Source organism: Quercus suber, unplaced genomic scaffold (genome assembly GCF_002906115.3).
Source record: "Quercus suber isolate HL8 unplaced genomic scaffold, Cork oak 2.0 scaffold_110, whole genome shotgun sequence".
NCBI classification, from domain to species: Eukaryota; Viridiplantae; Streptophyta; class Magnoliopsida; order Fagales; family Fagaceae; genus Quercus; species Quercus suber.
This window is the reverse complement of record NW_027069575.1, coordinates 896,311-911,295: the sequence shown is the minus strand read 5'-3', so window position 1 is coordinate 911,295 and position 14,985 is coordinate 896,311. Positions and strand designations below refer to the sequence as shown.

The 14,985-nt window shown below is 30.8% G+C and overlaps 1 protein-coding gene and 1 pseudogene across 1 annotated transcript; both read left to right on the top strand.

Annotated features, from left to right (window-relative positions):
* Positions 1 to 9,063: 9,063 nt before the first annotated feature.
* LOC136068330 (purple acid phosphatase-like) lies at positions 9,064 to 11,353 on the top strand (annotated as a pseudogene).
* Positions 10,438 to 13,928, top strand: LOC112009620 (zinc finger BED domain-containing protein RICESLEEPER 2-like). The gene is made up of 5 exons (XM_065775358.1): positions 10,438 to 10,662; positions 11,512 to 12,250; positions 12,360 to 12,415; positions 12,466 to 13,256; positions 13,773 to 13,928. Exons 2-5 carry the CDS (start codon positions 11,520 to 11,522, stop codon positions 13,926 to 13,928), a joined length of 1,734 nt encoding a protein of 577 aa, XP_065631430.1. The 5' UTR covers positions 10,438 to 10,662; positions 11,512 to 11,519.
* Positions 13,929 to 14,985: the final 1,057 nt, after the last annotated feature.

Below are 14,985 nucleotides of genomic sequence, written 5' to 3'. Positions count from 1 at the left end.
AAGGAGAAGAGAAAAAGTAAGATGGAAAGAAAAATATATTGAGGAGATAAGGTGGGATATATCATACATGCGAGGAGAAAAAAATAGATGGAATTTTGGGAAAACTATAAAATAGTTTTATTTTATTTTAAAATATAGTGCATAAAATTTATAAATTAAGTTTTAGGTAGATAATGTCAATAGTTTTGTAATTCAATAGTGTAATCAGGTCTCCTTTTTTAGGACTAGGGTTAAAATTACATTTCTTCCATTATTATAACTATTGAATTATTACCACGTACCCTTGGTGTGGTGGTCACTCCATAAGTATAAATGCTTGCGGGAGGTGGAAGGGTAAGGGTCGGGATTCAAATCTCCAAGAGTGAGTTTCACACATATATACATTTAAATTAGGTTAGAGTAGAAATTCTATCTTATATATATATATATATAAACTATTGAATTATAAATAAATAAATAAGTTTAAGGAACATAATAATACAACAACAACAAAATTCTAATAAACCGGCTATTAAGGAAGCTAATGATAATGTTACATAATAATAATAGCAAACAATATCCATTAAAAATTTATGAATTACATCATAATAATAATAATAAGGACTAGATTTGAGTCCCTAGCTTAAAATGTTAATAGATTTAGACCCAACAAGTCCAAAACAATGAATTTGTAGAGAGTGAATTGGAAAACTGGGCTTTAATGAATCAGATAACCTCTAAAATGGATTCAGATGACGAGAGAATAAAGATAGACAAGTTTATGCTGAAAAAAATCGTCCTCAGCAAAGTCCGAGGAGATCTATTCTTATGTATTTCACTCAAGTTTGGTTACAAATGTAATTCTTGATTACTACAGTCTTTTTCTCTTAATTTCTTGATCCCCTTCTCCCATTGCTTCCTTTGTCTTTTATATTCTATTTTCCTTTCATCTCTATCCTCCACGTGTAGGCCAGATGGTTAGTATTGATACTTGTCCCATCAGCACTTTTATAAAGTCTTTCTGTAGTAACTGTAAGACTGAAAGCTACTGTTCAGGTATCACCTACACATTAATACGGCCAAAGAGTTAGCTGCAGAACATTTAATGCGGTTGTAGCAATTTTCTCCTTAGATATTTTAGGACTCCCCCCTGTCATATGTTTCTGCAGTGCTTATTCGTACTAATAGAACTTCCTAGAACGTTCTCCTAGACGGCAAACTATCTATTCGGACCTCGGCTTTGGTTAGCCGAGGAGGCATTCATCCTTGGCCCACCCTCCTAGGCCATTATGACCAAAACTAACTTCATAATCTACTAATACGGACTCCATTGACAAGGTTTACTCATCCTCAGACGACCTCTTGTCCTCGACTTGGGCCTTAGCCCAATATATACATAGATATTGAGCTCCTAGGCTTAATGCTCCTACAACAACAACAACAATAATAATAATAATTATTATTATTATAATTATTATTTTTATATTTATTTTTATATTTATTTTATTTTTATTTTTCAATAAAAAATAAGATTATATCAAATAGTTCTAAAGTAGTACAAAACACTTTTATCATATTCTCTCTTATCATTTCTCATATCTACAACTCTTTATTAATTTGGTTACAAAATTTTGGTATGAATAGATTTAAAGTACCTTTTAGTTGTAGTTTGCCTTAACTAAAATTTTCTCCCTATTTTAATATAAGAGTTTACTTTTTCTACTTTAGCTAACAATTTTCTACAACTCTTGACTAATTTGGCTACTAAATTGGTGTGAACAGTTTTAAAGCACTTTTTAGTTGTAGTTTGCCAAATATTCTAAATGTTAACGCATTCACATTGTCTTTCCTAAAATTTTATCCCTATTTTTAGATAAAAATTTACTTTTTCTATTTTAGCTAACAAATTTTCAAAACACTCACATTTCTTTATTTAGAAAAAAAAAAAAAAAACCCCACATTATTTTCAATCCTATACTCTATTTTGTTAATATGATATTTATATATAAAGAAAACCCCACATTTGACTTTCGATCCTATTCTCTATTTCATTAATATAATATTTATTTATCATTATTTTTCCTACTTTTCAAAACTGAAAAAAAATTTCTTATTTTAGTTATCGACACACAAAAAAGAATAAAATAAGGGTTTGAGAAATGAATAGTGCTTCCCTGAATATAGGAAATATGGTTGCAAAATGTTATTTTAGGAGACATGTAGGGAAGTGAATGTGAGTATTTTTTTTTGGTTTCATTCCTTATATTGGTCTCTTATCCTATTTTAGAGAGACTAATGTGAATGCTTCACAAGTCTTTTCAGTTATATACATCTAAAACACCACTTCCCAGTTCCCACAGCAATACCAGGAGGTTTGGATACTATCCTCCTTTCTATTATTTAAATAAAAACAATAATATATATATATAGAGAGAGAGAGAGAGAGAGAGAGAGAGAGAGAGAGAGAGAGAGAGAGAGAGAGAGAGAGAGAGAGAGAGAGAGAGAGAGAGAGAGAGAGAGAGCCCCAGCTATTTTACAAATATAAGAGACGAAGTCTCTTTTCTCCATTAAGTTCAAGTGATATGGGAATCGTTTATAGACATTTAAGAATACACAATTGGATTGGTTGTTTTTCAAAGGGTGGGAGTGTTCTTCTTCCATAAAATTTTGGACTTAAAAAACATCCTTTGGTGGTTCCATGTTTGGGCCTCAATTCACCATTTTGGGTTGGGTCCTAAACTTAAGGCTTCTAGAAACAATATGGTTGATTTTTTTTTTTTGGGGGGTAATATATTTGGGTTTGGGGTCATAACCAAAGAGGGGCCTACAGGCCCTACACGCAGTGACATCGAAAACCGTATTTTGATGCGTTATAGTTGGAGTGGCTTCCCTTAACTTGCAAGTTGCAAGTAAGTTGCAACTGATGAAAGTGAAAGGCATTCATTGATTCGGGAAAATTCAATATATATAAAAAAATTATGATATATATTGAGTTTTCCTCTAATCAATGGATGCCTTTCAATATATAATAATAATAATAATAATAATAATTATAGTTATATTATTTCAGGTGAACTTTATTGTAATTTTCTTTATGAAATTTAAAAACTATTATGATTAAAAATATTTTAAAATACACTATAGTTAAAAAATTTATTTTATAAGTTTTTAAGACTTTAAAGACATTTTAATATCATTTAAAATTATTATATCATATCAAAAAAAGATATATTATTTATTGTTACTAAAAATCAGCCGAATGTCATGTGTTTTTGGAATGTAATATATAAATCAAGTTGTTTATAAAGTTGGTTTTAAAAAAGACTTGTTTATATTTGTTTATTTTGCAAACAAATCATATTTAAACACAAGTTTAGCTTAATTATTAAACGAGTAAAGTTCAAATAAATAATGTATTCTGAAAAGCCTGAACATGAGACTTGATTTAATTATTATATTTTGTATTTATATTTTTCTAAAAATATATTTATATAGACTTAAATTGAATCGGGTAAATTTGTAAATAGTTTATATGCTATCAAATTATTATTTGTAGTTTATTAATAATATAGTTAGCGCATTTCTGTAAAAATTATTGATTTGTGAAGGGATAAAAATTTTAGTCATGATTTTACTATATATGAGAAAAGAATAAATTAATAAGTAAAGACAAAGTTTAGTACAAAATTGGTTATACCTTAGGTTACAACCTTACTCAATACTTTTTATTAGGATGAATTATGACAAATTCACCATTGGATTACATCTTATTTTTATATCTCCATCTTGCAAAATTTCTAGAAAATTAAAGAAAATAGCTATGTATCAATAAATTATTTAAATTGCAAGTTTTTTGTTTAAAATTATATAAAATATAAGCTTATAAATATTTATTAATAATATTGATTGACACAAATTTGAATGTGTATTGAGAGTTAAAAACATGCAATTAATGGTTAGATTTTCAAAATATGTAGTAATGTTTATTTTATTAGTAAGGTTTATCTTAGGTTATAACCAATTTTGAGCCAAATTTTGTCAATCAAGTAACTTGTAAATAAGCTTAAGTTTAAAAGACAAGAAAATAACTAACATAAACTGTAATCTTATTTGATGATAGCTTAGCTCAATCTGTTCAAAATAAAATTAATGAATAATTGAACTTTTAATACTTAGCTAGCAATTTATCATTATTTTCTATTTTATTTTTACTATTTTTTTATTTACTTTGAATGATATTAATGAATTCTTATTTAAATTATACTTATATAATTTGAATTAAACTATCCCACATAAACCACTATTCCGGTCAACTTTTTCCCTCCACCTCCCTCATCTTTCCCATCCAAAGCAAAGTAATCATGAAACATTCTTTCAAACAAAAAAAGGAATCGTGGAAATTTTTTTTTTTTTTGAATGATTGTGGAACATGTTTTACACTACAGTCCACTCAATGGGACTATTCCTTTTTGGTAAAATCTACTACAGAGTCTCATGATATCCTAATATTCTGTGGCCCATCAAAGTCAAATATGCACATGTCCTCCTTGTAACCTCCACGCCCACTTCCTTTCCAAAGTATTCTTTCAATTTTTAGGTGCTAACGCACTTTTGGTTTACATGTGCTTTCTTCTTAGCAATTCTCAAAATTATACAGATGTAAGTTCATTGCAGGACCAATCATTAGCATTCTCTCTTTACTTATTTCCCAAAATAATTTTAAAAGAAATCAGCTTTCTAAACCTTAATGTTCAGTCAGAGGACAAACAAGATAGGGCATCAAATCTGTCAAATTTTATATCTCAAAAGACTTCGTGATACATGGTATATGAATATGACTAAATATACATATTTTTATAACTTTGTATTCAAATTGTACGACAAATCCAATCCCACCTCGCTATCAAAAAGAAGAGATTAGACTTCGTGAACAAGTACATTAAATAACACTGTTTTATGATGACACCATCCATATATGGCTAGCATCTCTCTCTCTTTTCCCCAGAAAAACAGTTTAATATTTGGTAGTCCTGAATTCTTTTTAATAAACTTCAGTTCAAAACTGGGGAAAGTTTCAGTTAGTCCACATCTTTGAACTTACCTGCAGATTCATGCCTCTAGATTAATTTAATTGTTCCTCTGGTATTGACCTCTAGAATGGTTTCTAGAAATGAATATTCCCAGCATTTTTTGAATAGTTGACCTATTAATTTAGTCATTTTAACTATGTATATACCTGAAGCAGTCTGAGGTCTTGAGCTCAAAGGGGTGTGCTTTAGCAAGTGTTGGGTTGCTCATCCATGGCAAAATGGGCGGGTTGGGTAGGGTCGGGTTCGGGTCTAGTCAAACGGGTTGTGGGTAAAAAAAGAGTCATTTTTAGCGGGTTAAAAACGGGTTTGTGTTAATCAGGTTGATCCGTATTTTTCACATGAATTTTATTTATTTATTTATTTATTTTTATAAAGAAAACAACATATATTTGCCATTTGCAAAGTCATGCAACAAATAACTTGATGTAAAACGCATTACTTTGAATTCACTACTTATATCAAGAATGAACTCAGTTAAACTTATTAATACTTATTCAATAATTTTAAAATTATACAAATCCTAACATTGCTATCTAAAAAAAAAAAAAAAAAANGAGAGAGAGAGAGAGAGAGAGAGAAGAGATCAAAGATCAATATTCATATCATCAATCAGTTGTTTAAATTCATATTTTTTAAGTTTAAAATAATGTATAAAAAAATTTATAGATCGAATGGAAATAATATCCGATTATCATAAATTAGCATTCATGTTAAGAAATATATAACATGTAATTCAATGGTGAGATTTTCAAAATATGAATTTAATAATAAGTTATTGGTTAATGTAATATTGCTTAAAATTACCAGGCTTGGGTTTGTTTATATATAAAACACTACTTCCTATAGCAAACGGGCAATAAATTATAGACTGAGGCTAATCCCATTATTGGGCTTGGGTTTGCTTAGATAGATGGGCTTGATTTTAAAAATCTGAAATAAGCCCAGCTATCTTACAAATATAAGAGCATCCTTATCAAGAATGCTAAAATTTTTAGTATTTAACATTTCAAAAATTTATTTTATTTATTATATCATCCCACTTTAAATACATCAAATATCAAACTTCTATATTTCTATCATTTCATTTAATAATATAAACTACTCATTAAAATAATAATAAAACTTAACACAAACAACAGCCAACTACCTCACCAACATGAGAATAAAAAACTTTTTTTTTTTTTTTTTTTACAATTCAGGCTACAGTGACCTTGTATTAATACAAGCTCACTGTGCAAGTATGCCAAAATTTTACAATTTGAAAGTTTTGATGGAGTTGTTTTTTTGGTATTTTGTTGCTAAAATTTAGCATATAGCATCTTAATAAGGATGCTCTCATCTTCCTATCTATATTAAGTTCAAGTGATATGGGAATCGTTTATAGACATTTAGAATAACACATTGGATTGGTTGTTTTTCAAAGGGTGGGAGTCGTTCTTCTTGCCATAAAATTTTGGACTTAAAAAACATCTCTTTGGTGGTTCCATGTTTGGGCCTCAATTCAACCATTTTGGGTTGGGTCCTAAACTTAAGGCTTCTAGAAACCAATATGGTTGATTTTTTTTTTTTTGGGGGTAATATATTTGGGTCTGGGGTCATAACCAAAGAGGGGCCTACAGGCCCTACACGCAGTGACATCGAATACCGGTATTTTGAATGCGTTATAGTTGGACGATGGGCTTCCCTTAAATTGCAAGTTGCAAGTTAAGTTGCAACTGATGAAAGTGAAAGGCATTCATTGATTCGTGAAAATTCAATATATTAAAAAAAATTATGATATATATTGAGTTTTCCTCTAATCAATGGATGCCTTTCAATATATAATAATAATAATAATAATAATAATTATAGTTATCATTATTTCAGGTGAACTTTATTGTAATTTTCTTTATGAAATTTAAAACACTATTATGATTAAAAATATTTAAAATACTACTATAGTTAAAAAATTTATTTTTATAAGTTTTTAAGACTTTCAAAGACATTTTAATATCATTTAAAACTATTATATCATATCAAAAAAAGATATATTATTTATTGTTACTAAAAATCAGCCGAATGTCATGTGTTATTTGGAATGTAATATATAAATCAAGTTGTTTATAAAGTTTGGTTTTAAAAAAGACTTGTTTATATTTGTTTATTTTGCAAACAAATCATATTTAAACACAAGTTTAGACTTAATTATTAAACGAGTAAAGTTCAAACATAATAATGTATTCATGAATAAGCCTCTGAACATGAGACTTGATTTATTTATTATATTTTGTATTTATATTTTTCTAAAAATATATTTATATAGACTTAAAATTGAATCGTGTAAATTTGTAAATAGTTTATATGCTATCAAATTATTATTTGTAGTTTATTAATAATATAGTTAGCGCATTCATTGTAAAATTCATTGATTTGTGAAGGGATAAAAAATTTAGTCATGATTTTACTATATATGAGAAAAGAATAAATTAATCAAGTAAAGACAAAGTTTAGTTACAAAATTGGTTATAATCTTAAGTTACAATCTTACTCAATATCTTTTTATTGGAGGTGAATTATGACATATTCACCATTGGATTACATCTTATTCTTATATCTTACATGCTTGCAAAATTTCTAGAAAATTAAAGATTAATAGCTATGTTATCAATAAATTATTTAAATTGCAAGTTTTTGTGGCTTAAAATTATTAATAAAATATAAGCTTATAGATTATTTACTTAATAATATTTGATTGACACAAAATTTGATATGTGTATTGAGAGTGTAAAGAACATGCAATTTAATGGTTAGATTTTCAAAATATGTAGTAATGTTTATTTTATTAAGTAAGGTTGTAGTCTTAGGCTATAACCAATTTTGCAGCCAAATTTTGTCAATCAAGTAACTTGTAAATAAGCTTAAGTTTGAAAGACAAGAAAATAAATCGAACATAAACGTGTAATCTTATTTGATGATAAGCTTAGCTCAATTCGTGTTCAAAATAAAATTAATGAATAATTTTGAACTTTTAATACTTAGCTCATTTACAGCCTTAACTGCAATTTATCATTATTTTTCTATTTTATTTTTACTATTTTTTATTTACTTTGAATGATATTAATGAATTCTTATTTAAATTATACTTATATAATTTGTAATTAAACTAACACAAAAATAAGTAAAACAAATGTACAAGTTTTATTTCTACAAAATATCAACATCCTAAAATATAAAACAAAATTACAAATGACTTATTAGATAACTTATTTGACAAAGAATAAAAACATATAAGAAATATACAATCTTGAAAATTAATTTTATAATCTATTGTTAATTATGGTTAACACTCTATTTTAATTTGAGATATACATTAAAGTTTGATTGTTTACTTATTTATACATGGTCTCTGTTATGAATATCATATCATTGTTAAAAAACACACGCTCTATGAAATATCATAATTTATTTTGAAAGCCGTTTATTTTGGACATAAATTGTTAAAAAATAGATCTAAGCATTCATAATTTATACTAATTTGATACTTTGGCTTCACTATTTTCACACTTGTGAATATTTCTCACACATGTCTACAATTTTAAATTTATGTTTTTAACTCTACTATAACAAAATTATCTTGGCATGTACTTTGCTATTTGATATCTAAAAATCTTTACTCATTACAGAATGCTCAACCATTCATCTTTCAATTAATTTGCATGCAGTTATGCAAATGTCTCAATTATTTCCTTAGAGCTCACAACAAACAATTAAACCACCAATATTGTCTTAATTTATTTTTTATTTTTTTTACCCAAAAAAAAAGTTTTAAAAAATGGTTTGGGTTTGGATCAGGTCGCAGGTCGGGTTGGGTTGACCCACAAAAAACACAGGTCGGGTCAGGTCAACCTGTTTTTGTTTTGGGTATAAAAAATCGGGTTCGAATCAAGTATTTTTTGAGTCAGGTCGGGTCAAAAAATTCTGACCAATTTTGCCATGTTCTCATCATATGGTTAAGATGAGTGGGATGGTGGGATTGTCATCTTCTTCTACTTTAGTAGTTGCTGGTGTTGTTTTGAGTTTAATTTTGAATGCAGCAATGCTTTGTAATGGAGGAAAAACAAGCACTTTTATGAGGTCAGCTGATCCCAATATGGACATTCCTATTGATAATCCTACCCTTTATGTTCCTCCGATCCATAATTCGCCTCAATAGGTTAGTTCCTAAATAAAAATCCTATGTCTCAATATGTATTCTTCATTCTATACGTTACTATCTACAGTACGCTCAGAAATCCATTATTTTCCTTATAAAATAATCAAAGTTTAAATAAAAAGAAAGTTAAGACGCGTGGCATACTTCAAGAGCTGTACCTTGAAAGTATAGTTATATTTATTTTGTGGGAGTTTGGATGAACTTATTTTGTTTATTTATTGTATAAAAGTATATTTGTATTTTGAAAAATGTGATACTTTAAAAAGTTATACATTCTCTTTAGAGATGAAAATAAACTTATCCAAAATGAAGCAAACCTTTGAATAAATTTTTGATGAAGTACATTGACAGTTGTTTTGCATTTTGATAGAAATAATGGGGTGGTTTCAAGTTGGCATTTTCCTCTTTTCTATCGTTTTTTTGATTGTCTGACTCAATATGTGAATGCTTGGAATTTAGGTTCACATAACACAAGGAGACTATGTAGGAACGGCAGTGATTGTGACATGGATAACTCCACATGCACCGGGTCCAAATAAAGTGACATACTGGTGTGAAAAATTTAAGAAAATGCATAAGGTTGAAGGCAAAATTGGAAGATACACATACTATAATTATACTTCTGGCTTCATTCATCACGCCAACATCAGCAACTTGGAGGTGAAAGTGAAAGAAACTGAAATTTTTTAAATACATTGTTGTTGTTTTGTATTGGAGCTATTGCTTTTTTGTGCTGCTTTCGTTTAGGCATGGTTTGTAGCTATATTGGTGGGGTTATGAGATATTCTTTTTCTAAATCTAACTATTTTTGTTTGAACAGTTTGGTACTGAATATTACTATGAACTTGGAAGTGGGCGCTTTAAGAGGAAATTCTGGTTTGAAACTCCTCCTAAACCTGGCCTGATGTCCCATACATAGGGATGGCCATGGGTAGGGATGGCCATACCCATTGGGTAATGGATATCCAACCCTACCCGATCCATATATTTCGGGTAATACCCGGTTCTTTATGGGCAGAGCCTAATCGGGTAGGGTATGGATATTACCCGAATTTTTCGGGTAGGGTATGGATAATATCCATACCCGACCCTTTTTTTTTTTTTTTTTTTTTTCCTAAACTTCTCTCAGACTCTCACCGTCACTCACACAGTCACACTCTCTCTGCCTCTCCTCAGTTCTTAGTCCTCACCGTCACTCTCTCTCTCTCTCTCTCTCTCAGAGCTCCAGTCTCCGCCTCTCCTCACCGTCACTCTCTCTCTCTGTCCCTCCTCACTGCTTCTACACTATTGGTTTCTGGGTTTGACGTTTTGGGAAGGTTCTGTCTCTCACATATACACACAATTATTGGTTTTGGCATCGATTTTTTGCTTGATTCTCGTTCCTACCGCTCTCTTCCTCAGGTAAATGATTCATTCTTTTTCCCTCTTTTGCTAGTTTGGCTTCAAAAGAAAATTATTTTCTGTGGGTATCTGGGTTTGACGTTTTGGGAGGATTCTATTGATAATTAGCTTTTGTTTCCTTTTCTAGACTGAATTTGTCAACTGGTGAGTTTTTTGTTCTTTGCATGTTGTTTGCTTGTGTTGTCTTGTTGAATTTATAGTATGGGTGTGTGCTAGATTTGGATTTTAGAGTTTGAATTCAGCTGGGTATGTGTCAATTTTGATTTTTGATTGAATTTTATCAATTGGGTATGTGTTAGATTTGGTTTTTGACTGCATTAAGGTGTTTGATTCTATGTGGGTATGTCTATTTGATTCAGCTGGGTATGTCTATTTCATTCAATTTCAATTCAGCTGGGTATGTATCAATTCTGATTTTTGATTGAATTTTATCAACTGGGTATGTGTTAGATTTGGTTTTTGACTGCATTAAGGTGTTTGATTCTATGTGGGTATGTCTATTTGATTCAGCTTGGTATGTCTATTTCATTCAATTTCAATTCAGCTGGGTATGTGTCAATTTTGATTTTTGATTGAATTTTTATCAACTGGGTATGTGTTAGATTTGGTTTTTGACTGCATTAAGGTGTTTGATTCTATGTGGGTATGTCTATTTGATTTAGCTGGGTATGTCTATTTCATTCAAAATTGAAATTGAATTAGAGTGTTTCATTTTCTCTTTTTTTTTTTTTTTTTGATGTATTCTTTTAATGGCTGAACAGTTAGTCTGTACTCTGTACACATTTAAAAAGAAATCAAATTGAACCATTATAATGGCTGAACAATTAATCTTTCTCTCTCTCTTTGCAGTTGCCTACATGTCTACCACATCCTCTGCCTCAACCCCAGCCCCAAGGCCCCCAACTAGCACGACATCAGAATCACAATCATTGTATGGAGAGGAAGTTGAGTCCATTCCGGTTGAGAATCCACAACAACAAGGCACTAAAAGAAAAACAACTTCAGACGTATGGAATCATTTTAAGAAGAAGAATATTGATGGGAAAGTTAAGGCTCAATGCAACTACTGTGGAAAACTTATGGCTGGAGCAAGTACATCAGGGACGACTCATTTAAAACTGCACATTGCAAAAAGTTGTCCAAGTGCTCCGAAGGAAGCACTTCCGGGGGAAGGAACAGATATAAGGAAGCAAGTTCTTGTCAAACAACACAATAGGGCAAGAAGTAAAGGGATCTCAAGCCCTAGTGTTTTTAATGAAGAGGATCAGAAGGCTTCGAGGAGGGACCTTGCCCGAATGGTCATTTTGCATGAGTACCCTCTTGCAATTGTTGATCATGTTGGGTTTCGGGATTTTGTTGTTGGTCTTCAGTCAAATTTTAAGATAGTAGGAAGAAACACATTGAAGCGAGATATTAAAAAAATTTATAATGAAAAGAAGCAGAAGACTATGGTAGAAATTGACAAGAATGCAAGTAAAGTTGCAATCACAACGGACTTGTGGACTGCAAACAACAGTAAGAGGTCATTCATGGTAATCACAGCGCATTACATAAATGACTCTTGGACTTTGGAAAGCCGAGTCATAAGGTATTATTTTTCTTTGAGTCATTTTGTTGTACTAGTTTTTAGATTCTTAGGCAAGCTTATTAACTTTCTACTTTCTTTAGTTAATCATATTTATGTTTATTTTTTTTAGGTTTATTCGTATGCCATCTCCACATGATAAGTATTCTCTTTCGAAAATCCTTTTGAGTGTCTTTCTGATTGGAACATTGATTTGAAGTTATCTGCCATAACTGTAGATAATGCTAGCAACAATGATGGCATGATGAAACTTGTTTCGGATAAGCTTCAAGCTAGTTCACTTATTTTAGGTGGAAAATTGTTGCATGTGCGTTGTGCAGCACATATTTTGAATTTGGTTGTTCAAGAGGGTTTGAATGTAATTGGTGATGGTATTGAGAAGGTTCGAAGTAGTGTATATTTTTGGACACAATCACCAAAAAGAATAGAAATTTTTGAAAAAATATCTCGCCAATCACATATTGCAAGTACTAAGGAATTGGTACTTGATTGTAGGACTCGTTGGAACTCTACATATTTGATGCTTTCAACTGCCTTGATTTATAAAGATGTTTTTCCCCGTTTACTGTGTTGTGAGCCTCAGTATCAATCTGCTCCAACTAATAGGGATTGGGAGGTAGCACAAATTGTTTGTGAGAAGTTGGGTTACTTTCATAAAGTTACTGAGTTGCTTTCTAGTACTGCCTACCCTACGGCTAATCATTATTTTCCTTCAGTCTTCTGGTTGAAGTTGGAATTAAATCAATGGCTTTCAAGTGAAGATGAGTTGGTTAAGAAAATGGCAGCAAAGATGTTAGCTAAGTTTGATAAATATTGGAGTGATGTTCATGATATCATGAGTTTGGCTATTGTTTTAGATCCGAGATATAAGTTGATGTTATTGACATTTTATTTTAATAAAATGTATGGTAGTAATGCTAACGATGAAATTGACAAGGTTAAGAACCTTCTTTTTGAGTCGTTTGCGGACTATGACTTAGAAAAGTGCTGCTTATCAGCCTTGGATGTGGTGTGTAGGGAATCATGAAGTTGACTGGCTCCCCCAATTTGTAATTGTCTTATAATATTAGTCTTTCACGTAAGTCCACCATTGACAGTATATCAATGATAACATGCCACTTCAACAATTGTGATTTTTTTTTTTTTAACTCTCTTTGAAAATCCAATGAAGCATATGGGTTCGGTATCATGGGAAAGCTAATTAAGTTAACCTTAAAGAGTCTTATGGTTCAGTGATATTACTTGGTTATCTTTATAGGAGAATGTAGTTTGAATCTCCCACTCTCACTTATTATAAGCAAGAAAGTAAAAATAAACCTTCCTATGGACTGCCAAATGAAAATGGATAATAATCCTTAATTTTAAGACAGTACATTAATATTTTTAGTTCATTTACATCTTAACTCCATTGTTCATAATTTCTAACCCATATGTTCTTCCATTTGACTGTATACATTAGCCAAACCTTTGAAGGTTATTCATGGAGTGAATTTTTCACTAAAGAGTTGTATATTTGCTACTGTAGGGTGAACCTATACCTTTCAAGCCCTTCACAAATCGATTCCCTACCCCTTATCGTGCATCAGGCAGTACTGCTCCATATTGGTACTCATTCAAGAGAGGTCCAGCATACGTCATAGTCATGGATGCATATTCAGGGTTTGGTGTTGGGTTAAAATGAATTAACGCATTGCAATTAATTAATTAATTACCCAAGTTAATTAATTAGATCAAATTTCATGCAATAGCGTGGTAGCACAAACAAATTACCAATTATACTAAATACATCGGAAAATAAATTTGACACATATGATTTGTTTACGAATGGGGAAAACCACCGAGGCAAAATCCCACCGGATGATTTTAAGGTCATCACTCCCAAGAATCCACTATTATCAATCATAAACGGTTACAAGTATAAGGAATTTCACCAAACCCTTTGGCCTATCCCAAAATACCAACCTACAGTTAGACCCTTACTCCAATACCTAATTAGACTTGTATTGTAGCGGCAATCTTTTAGTTCAATGCACGAATTCCAGTACGTGACTAACCAATGATGCACGGATCCAAGTACGTGACTAACACCAGCAACTTAAAGAAGATGTTGGCTACAAAATTCTTCAGTTCATCAATGATGAAGATCAGGAAGCTCCTTGGTTACAAAACCCTTGGCGTAAAGACGTAGTAACTTTTTCAGAGAGAATAATGAACTAGATCACTTTCTGCATATGTTCTGCATGTATAACGGCCTTTAAAATAAGTCTTATTGATGAGAATGCAAAATGTCATATTTTTCCCCCTTAATGTTTAGTCTTTTATACTTATTTGGTGCCTAAATGTACTCATTATTCTTATATTTTGATTTAGGATGCAAATTGAGGCATTAAGTGCAAAACGTAGCTAATTGGGCGATTCTGGACAGCTTTGACATTGTTTTGTAATCTGGGAATAAATATCTCATCCGAGCTCCGATTGAGATGATTCAAGATTCTGTGGAACGCTAAGACAAAGATCTACAACTTTGATGTTTTGAGTGTTGAGAGATACGGGTTGCATCAAGGTCGAAATCAGGCTTGAAGTTGCTACACCTGCACTACTGACGTTCTGGAACGTTCCTTTGCCTGAAATTCTAATACATGGATCTAATGCGGTTTATTTTTGGAAGCCTCCAGATCTGATGCACGAAATTTCCAGTTGAAAAATACCACTTTCCTAGTTATATTAGGACTTTGTTT

What these genes read in the sequence shown, in the direction of transcription:
- LOC112009620 (XM_065775358.1), top strand. Translation starts at nt 11,520, where the DNA reads ATGTCTACCACATCCTCTGCCTCAACCCCAGCCCCAAGGCCCCCAACT. An exon ending in TTGGAAAGCCGAGTCATAAG is followed by an intron (nt 12,251 to 12,359) that starts GTATTATTTTTC and finishes TATTTTTTTTAG; the next exon opens with GTTTATTCGTATGCCATCTC. An exon ending in GCTTATCAGCCTTGGATGTG is followed by an intron (nt 13,257 to 13,772) that starts GTGTGTAGGGAA and finishes TTGCTACTGTAG; the next exon opens with GGTGAACCTATACCTTTCAA.